At 38.1% G+C, this 8,407-nt stretch overlaps 1 protein-coding gene and 1 long non-coding RNA gene across 3 annotated transcripts in view; one reads left to right on the plus strand and one right to left on the minus strand.

Moving 5' to 3' along the window:
* Positions 1-8,328, plus strand: part of LOC122347050 (transmembrane protein 131-like) — a 26,439-nt gene extending 18,111 nt beyond the window's left edge. The window contains exons 28-42 of one of the 2 annotated variants that reach the window (XM_043242035.1): positions 176-318; positions 427-610; positions 1,045-1,230; positions 1,976-2,131; positions 2,249-2,703; positions 2,831-3,015; positions 3,128-3,264; positions 3,977-4,098; positions 4,195-4,344; positions 4,452-4,608; positions 4,761-4,876; positions 5,043-5,130; positions 5,215-5,318; positions 5,409-5,551; positions 7,186-8,328. In XM_043242035.1, the coding sequence (XP_043097970.1) occupies positions 176-318; positions 427-610; positions 1,045-1,230; positions 1,976-2,131; positions 2,249-2,703; positions 2,831-3,015; positions 3,128-3,264; positions 3,977-4,098; positions 4,195-4,344; positions 4,452-4,608; positions 4,761-4,876; positions 5,043-5,130; positions 5,215-5,318; positions 5,409-5,551; positions 7,186-7,446 (2,587 nt within the window). In that variant the 3' untranslated portion in view covers positions 7,447-8,328. The remainder of the gene's footprint in view (positions 1-175; positions 319-426; positions 611-1,044; positions 1,231-1,975; positions 2,132-2,248; positions 2,704-2,830; positions 3,016-3,127; positions 3,265-3,976; positions 4,099-4,194; positions 4,345-4,451; positions 4,609-4,760; positions 4,877-5,042; positions 5,131-5,214; positions 5,319-5,408; positions 5,552-7,185) is intronic. The other variant, XM_043242034.1, reaches the window with a different exon arrangement.
* On the minus strand, positions 5,376-7,295 carry LOC122347051. Its single transcript, XR_006251192.1, has 2 exons — positions 7,162-7,295; positions 5,376-5,601 (listed from the first exon to the last, which is right to left on the minus strand). It is a non-coding gene; the product is annotated as an uncharacterized LOC122347051 (long non-coding RNA).
* Positions 8,329-8,407: the final 79 nt, after the last annotated feature.

Below are 8,407 nucleotides of genomic sequence, written 5' to 3' on the forward strand. Positions count from 1 at the left end.
CGTGCTTCTTATGCCTGGGGAGGTAAAGTCCTTCAACGTGAGGTTTAGACCCATCACCAATCATAGTGTCTCTTCTCTGCTAGTCGTCAGGTGAGATACGTTTGCCAAAATGAACGTTGAAAATAGAATGGTGTGAGGGTACTGTTGCACGTTTACCCTTGTTATGTTTGTGCAGGAACAACTTGACGGTGGTAGACTTGATCATGGTTCATGGTCAAGGCACCACAGAGAGTCTGAGACTGGCTGGTAAAACCCCAGGTCTCGGCAGCTCTCTGAGGTTTAAGCTCACCGAGGCATTTCTCAAAGACTGTTCAGAAGGTAAGTGTCAAAAAGAAATCAAATTTAAGATGCTTTTATTGTTTTAAACTAGTTTGAGATTCAGTTCCCTTCTGTTTGCTTACTACAAATGCTTACTCATTTTTTTAGCTAAAGCCAAGGAACCAAACTTCACTCTTCGAAGGACTTTCAGGTTGGAGAACACAGGGCTTCTTCCAATACACATTCGATCTATGGAGATCAGTGGCAATGCTTGTGAGGGTTATGGCTTCAAAGTTCTCAACTGTGAAGAATTTGCACTCAAACCAAACACTTCAAAAGACCTCGTCATACTGTAAGTGATTTCATGGCTACTATTTTTTTTTTTTTCTCCTCTTTTCATAAAAGTACCAGTGAAGCACTGTGAGGTTTTCTGATTTCTGTTGGCCAAATCTTTGAAATAGCTATTATTATTTTAATAATTATGTTATGCATTAATTTGAAATTAATAAAGAATAAAAAGTTAATAAAGCCAACAATAGTACGATTTCTTAATACAGTTTTTTTTATTTGAATACATTTTAACATGTAATTGATTATTTGGAATATTTTGATTATTATGAATGTTCAATCATGCACCATTTGGATAATATTTATACTATAATTCAGTGATAATACCTCAAGTTGATTGAAGGGATCACTAAGTGCTGTTATTTTGAAAAAATATTAAGCTGTTTTCAACTTTAATTATTAGCAATTATTGAGCACCAAATCAACATTTTCATGCAGGTTTACACCAGATTTCACATCATCCAGAGTGATCCGGGAGCTGAAGTTGGTGACTGCGGGGGGTTCAGTGTTTGCGTTTGTGCTGAATGCGTCATTGCCATATCACATGCTGGCAGTGTGTGCTGAGACCCTTCCCCGACCCAACTGGGAGCTTGAGCTCTACATCATTGTCTCCCTCATTATGAGGTCTGATTTCTTATTTATGAACACATCTGATGGCTAAGAAAGTCTAAACCCTGTCTTATAAACATTACACAACTTAAAATGCCTTTGACATGGCACACAATGATGTGTTTTTTGAAACTGATGTTAAGAATTGACTGTCCAAATTACTTTTTGTAGTTTACAGTTTTCTGTAAAAAAACCTAAACTAAAAAAAGTCTTGTTAAAGGGGTCATAAACTGACTTATTCTAACTTAATTTAATCAATGTAAGAATTTGATGTGAAAGACGACAACTTCAATAAGGTTAGAGGAACAAAGGACCAGTTATAAACCGTTATAAGTTTATTAATATTTCTACCTCTTTCCAGTCCCAGACTACTTTATTTTGAGAGTTGTTTAAGTGAGATAACATCTGTAATATGGTCTAGCTTGGGGGAATTGTAATGATTAAGATTTTCTTTTATTATGTAAATATTTATAGCATAGTTTTTTTTGCATAGTTCTTTGTATATGCTGTTAATTATAGTTCTTAGAGAAAAAAACAGTATCGCAATCAGCCAAGAAAATTGCAATCTGTGCGTGTCTAAAAGTTCATTACCCCTTTAAAGAAATGTTATAAAATAAAAATAAAAAATGCATAATTTACATTTTATTTATATAAGTAATCTAACTACTTTTAGTGTATAATATTGCTATGTTTTAAATGTATGAGATTAATAAAGTATGTCTTTCTTTCTGTGATGATTAACAGTATGATTTTTGTCTAGCTCCATGTTTCTGCTTGTCATCGCTACTGCCTATCTCGAGGCCCAGGGAATATGGGAGCCTTTTAAGCGACGGCTGTCTGTGGAATCCAACTCTCCCGTGGAGACTGGAAAACCATTTGATCTCAGGGAAATTGTACGAATTCAAAGTGATGCTAAGTAAGTGAAGTGATCATTTTTTGTCATGCCCTGAATTTATAAAGAAACAGTAATTCTTGGTTAAATATTTTATTTTTTTTTAAAGATGCTTTACAAAATGCATTTGATCTGTTGCAGCTTGAATGATTTTGCCGACTCAAACCAGAACTCGACAAGAGGAATGTACGGGTCAAGCGGTGGCGGCCGGGCTGGGGGTCGGCAGGGTGGTCCGCACTCCAGTTCCAACAGCAACGGCGTTCTGCCAGACAGCAAGCCCAGATCTGGTTCAGGCCGCTCTGGATCTATGCAACCCTCCTCCAGCTTTCCGCTAAATAAAGATAGTGGCCAAGGACTCAGCCAGCTGACTAACCGAAAGGCCCGGAGTTCCAAACAGCAGCAGCAGGGCTCAGGCCTCCTGGAGGACCTCCCGAGCTCAGGACCTTCACAGTCCAACAGAACAAGGGCCAACAGTACAGAGGAACAAGATTTCAACAGACTCCTGGCAGCCATGGATAAAGACCTCGACAGGCCAGAGTCCCCAGCCGTTAATGCGTCTTCAGAACACAATTCACAACAGTCTTCACAAAACAAAGGTAATATATAACAATGTAAAAGCATAACAATATAGATTAAATTATCATGCCAGGTGTCCCAGAGGTCAGTGTAAATTGTGAAATGCACATTATAATTAGTTTATTTGCTTGTTTTTCTCTTTTTCAGTGCTTGAATCAAAAGGGAAAGTGAAGAATAAAACAAAAGCTCTCAAAAAGAAAGAGGAGAAAGAGAGGAAAACAAAGGGAAAGACTCAAGGAGAAGATTTAAAAGAGCCCCTCGCAGACAACGATGACAGCTCTTCTACTACCACAGAGACCTCTAACCCAGACGTGGAGGCCAATATAAAAGAGGTACAAACACATGAAATATGAAATAACTTTAGGCACAGCAGCGAAAAACAAACTTGTTCTAAAGTGTACATTCTAAATGCATTCTTTGACTAAAACTCTTCTTCTTTACCAGGAGCCAGTGAAGGTGAAAGGAAAATCTGTGTCAGTGGACATTGGAAAAGAAAGAGAAGAAATTACTCCCTCCCCAACTAAACCAAAAACAAAGAAACAACCATCCACAAAGAAGGAGAATCCAGTGGAAAAATCCAGGTTTGTTCAAAGCTCTGTCACTGAAGGTGGCGTATGATTTCTGTGTCTCTAGGCCCTGATACTGACGTTGAAGAGGTGGGATATATCTGCATTCCCATGTGCCATTCTGCTGAAAGCTGTGCTTAGTTTAATATTTTAAATATTTGAATGTGCTGCACGCAATCCTCTCAGTGCTGCAACAAACACACCACAATAATGACAGTAGTGAGAAAATAGCAGTTAGTAAAGCATCTGGTCATATGCATGTGGATATGTTTACTTGTATAGTGCTTTAATAAAAATGGCTTAAACTGCTTTACAGTATACAGTACAAAAAAAGCCCATATCGCAATTCATCTACAGTTTTAACTATACAGCATCTTTCCAGTGCATTCATATCTTTACTGTAAAGAATACATTTTAATATCAACAGTTCAACAGTTAATAAGAGATGTGAAATTCACTTTCTTGTGCTGTGCCAAATTTGACTCCAAAAGAACTTTGGACAGGTTTTGTTCAAAACTGTTCTGTTCACTGTTCACACTGTTCACACCTGTTCATTCTTCAAGTTTTATGTGAGCGAGCCGAGGTATTGACCCAGAAATGTGATCCATTTTCAGTGAACCATTCTAGAGTGATTAATCATCACTTAGCATCAGACATGTGTAGATGATCTTCACCATCTCTATTATTACTTTCACTCTTGAATATCTAAATTTTTTTTGCTGTACAGCTCTCTAGAACTCCCTTACGTCACTCCCCTGGAAAAACAGGATAAGCAGCGCAAGACCTTCACCAAAACCCTCGCCAATACAGGAATTCACAATGTCCCCAAACCACGAGCTCTGAGCAAAAGTAAGTGTCAGATTTCAGCTTCTCCACCCAACCTTTAAACGTCCATTAACTCTAGAAACCATTTTGAAACCACTTTTATTGCGTCTGCCCGAGTAGTCAGTGGGAAGATGAGCGATGATCGGCCATCTCCGCTTGGGAAGTTTGCGGTCAATGGCTCCATGCAGGAACTGGGTCATAGCAGCGGATCAGAAGGAGAGAAAGAGTCCCCCCCACCAGAATGGGATGTTCCTCTCAAAACTGTCAACCGTAAGCAATGACTCTGGAAGCATAACCCAGACTCCATTATGAGTCAGTTTGTTACTTTATGTACTCTTATCTTAGTTTCTAAATATTTGTATCATACATTTTATTAGCAGCGGACAGTCTTCAGCAGATATCTATGCAGACTATGCATGCAGACTCCTTTCTGAAAGGCCCCAGTTCAGTCATGTCCAGAACCTGTTCCCCACCCCCGACCTCCCCTAGCTTGGTGCCTCGTGGAACCTATGGCAGTGCGCCGCAAACCAGCAGGTAACCTTAAGGGGCATGTGCTTTAAAGCGCACATAAAGTAGTAGTAGTTGTATCACAAAGTTCTTTAAAATTCAGTATTATATTAGTGGTATTTTTTTGTCTATTTCTTAATTGATGTTAACACCTAAAGTGTTACCTATGTTCGTTATAGTGAGGCCAATTTGAAGAAGGCTCCAGGGAATAAGCTCACCAAGTCTGCCTCTCTGCCTGGTCAAAATGGAAATCCAACTTTTGCAGCTGTAGCTGCTGGCTACGACAAAAGCCCTGGTGAGTTTGCATCTTAAATATAAAGATGATGAACATGGATCAACTGTGGAGCGTGAACAGGACTACTGATCATAATTATTTTAAAATTGATATTTATTTTTAAAGTGCCCCTCGTCACAGATTTACACGTAAATGTTATACGAGTGGTGTGCTGTTGTTTTTACAGGTGGCAGTGGCTCAGCTAGTAAAGCTGACAGTCTGGGGAAGGTGACACTATCTCACATGACATCAGTGGAGAGCGATGGATCTGACAGGTGCAGTGGCTTCATAATGAAACTTCACTTAACCTTCTTTCTCATCTGTTTTGCAAGTATATTTATAATTGTACATCTTTTTAGCTCTGGACTGTGGAGCCCGATAGACACCACCAGCAGCCCCAGTTTTGGACCGGTTAACGCTTTTTCTGCTTTCGGACCCAACAACCCACTTAATCTTTCTGGAGGTATGCAAAATGTGAAGTAAAATGCAACATTTTAAAATAAATCAATATTGCATTCGGTGTATCCAATATTTAGTTTATTCTCTGTATTAGTTTTCAGAGGCATGACTGTTCCCAAGAGTTCTGAGCCCCAGCAGAGTTGGCCAGACTACACTCCAGTGTCCCCGTCCATTTGGGAGAATGAGCCTAATAATTCCTGGGCTACCAGCACTGGATCTCCAGCAACTCCAACAACTGTAAGATATCGTTTCCTTGTCACATTCTCATGTCTCACTCAGATGGACACCTGCAACCAAAGAGAACATAAACACTAAGATCATAGAGTATCACAAAAATAACAGTGATTTATGTATCACTTTTTTGCTATTAAGGTTATTTTAGTATTATTTTGAGATCTTGAACCATTAAACACTACTGTACGTATTTGGATCAGCAAGGTTTTTTTTTTTACTGTACTTATTCAGCATGGATGCATCAAATTGATCAAAAGTGTCAGCAAAGACAATTATTTCTATTCTAAATAAATGCTCCTTTTTTTTACTTTCTCTACAAACACTTACGGAAATTCATCACATCAGTATTGCTCTTTCTGTTTGGCTTGCAAACTGCAAAAAATATTACTTTAAAATATTACTATTTTGTTACTAATTTTCTGTTAAAGTAATATTTTTCCAACTCCCCTAACAGTTGAGTTTTACCATTTAGCGTCTGGTCATAAAGCTTTTTTCCGTAGCTTAGCATAGATTAATAGCTGTTTCCATCAAAAGGTTCAAATTAAACATAATAAAATTGGAATATTACGTAAAACAAATGAGAATAAAGCACCATTTCCANGCATAGATTAATAGCTGTTTCCATCAAAAGGTTCAAATTAAACATAATAAAATTGGAATATTATGTAAAACAAATGAGAATAAAGCACCATTTCCAACGAGTCACTATGTGTGGCACTAAATATCAATAAGAAGGAAGGACATTTTCATATATGATATAGGCAAATTTGCCTACCTGCACCCCAGAGCAAGCAGACGAAGCACAACAAATACAGCCAGTGCTTTTGAAGGTGAATGCTGCTGTTTGTTAACATAGAAATTTACTATACAGAAACACTTAGACAACAGAATTGCTCATCCATTTCAGAATGAAAATAACAACATATAGTTACTGTGTGAGCGATATTGTTCAAGTTATCCCATCTCATAGCTCAAGTTCACATGACTTTTTCAGTGTGCATGGAGGAATTTATTCTGTAAATGNTTGCCTACCTGCACCCCAGAGCAAGCAGACGAAGCACAACAAATACAGCCAGTGCTTTTGAAGTTGAATGCTGCTGTTTGTTAACATAGAAATTTACTATACAGAAACACTTAGACAACAGAATTGCTCATCCATTTCAGAATGACCATAACATATAGTTACTGTGTGAGCGATATTGTTCAAGTTATCCCATCTCATAGCTCAAGTTCACATGACTTTTTCAGTGTGCATGGAGGAATTTATTCTGTAAATGTTTCCATCATAGTTTATTAGCATTTTCTGTTGGTCTTACTATATAATGTAACTACAAAAGAGTCAAGTTTTAAGTAGAGAAAAATGATCTAAACTCTATGGTCATTTTTGAGCGTGATGCTTCCGGACTCATCTGATTCAGTGATCTACGCTAAGCTAAAGCTAAAAGTGCTATCGCCAGACTCTGAATACAGCGGCTGAATACATTCAAAGACGGTAAAAGTCAACTGTTGAACTGTAGGGGAGTTTTCAAAAATAGCGGAGTGTTCCTTTTAACACGTTCAGTATTACCTCTGACTGCGTGTAAAAGTAGCTCTGCCGGTTATGAGATGATCACCTTTCTATTTCTGCCTGTCTTCAGTCCATTTTGGGGAGTGCGCGCAGTCCTTGGTCCTTCAGCAGGTCCATCTGGTCCACTGGCACTGACTCCACCCTGCACTCCTTCAGTCCTCCTACCTCCTCCGCTCTCCCGGACCTGGTCAGCCACACTGCACCGCCCACACCTGCCCCCAATGACATAGGCCGCACCTACAACCCCTGGAGCATGGGGTGGTCTCCCTCACTCAATCGCTGGAACTCGGAGCCCTGGCCTAACAGCCCCGACAAAAACAACGGCATCTGAGAAGCAACAGAAAATGCAGTGGTTTCTAATCTTATTTTATTTTTCCTGGTTGAACATTATGTTGTTACACCAAGATCATTTTAATGATTGGAAGAAATCTTGAATTGCAATGGTACAAATGTCCGCTGGAAACCCAGTGTTGCATTTACAAGTCCCCCCTCAAAATACAATCCTATTTATTTTAGTGGGGTATAAAAATGCCTTAAGTTCAGTTTTAGCTGACAAAGCGAAAGAAAGATTGAAGACATTGGCTTAATGCTATTGCCCTGGTAAGGGTGTTTTTCTTTTACGATTTTAGAGACTCCCTGTTTTGAGTAATACTGCATTGGAATTAAAGTATATGTTCCAGTATTATGGTATTAAAATGCAAGATGCAGTGTTACTCAACCTTAAAATAAGCACTTTGTGTAAAACCCCACTCCTACAATGCTGTCATTTTGGTTTAAGATGTTTTCATTAATTTTAGAGCATTTTCTGGCCATATTTGTTGTTTGATTTAACGTTTTGAAAGATACAAATGGTTGCTAAGACTACAGTTACTGCAATGATTTGAACCCCTCTGAGTCGAAGCCAAATTGTAAATGCATTCAGGATTCAGATTTTATTTTTATTTTAATTGCCCTCTGCTTAAAGTGAAAAGCTTCATTTGCTGAAATTGGCTTTTAATTTGAGGGAGCTTAAATAACTTGAAATGTGTTCTGTGCATCATTCATTTGTCACTTCAAGAGTGAATGTTTTGGTCACATTGGTTGAAATAAACATATCAGGCTGGAATGTTCAATTTCTCATTTTATTTTTTTTGTCTAAACTGAAGGGAATAGTTCACCAAAAAAAATTAAACTTTAATTCACTCATCCCATCTCATTTTAAACCCAGATTTACTTTTTTTTTATAATTTTTATTTTTCTTTTCAGATAGAAAATACATACAGATTCAAAGACAATTCAACAGACATACAATT

Source organism: Puntigrus tetrazona, chromosome 6 (assembly GCF_018831695.1).
Source record: "Puntigrus tetrazona isolate hp1 chromosome 6, ASM1883169v1, whole genome shotgun sequence".
In the NCBI taxonomy this organism is placed as follows: domain Eukaryota; kingdom Metazoa; phylum Chordata; class Actinopteri; order Cypriniformes; family Cyprinidae; genus Puntigrus; species Puntigrus tetrazona.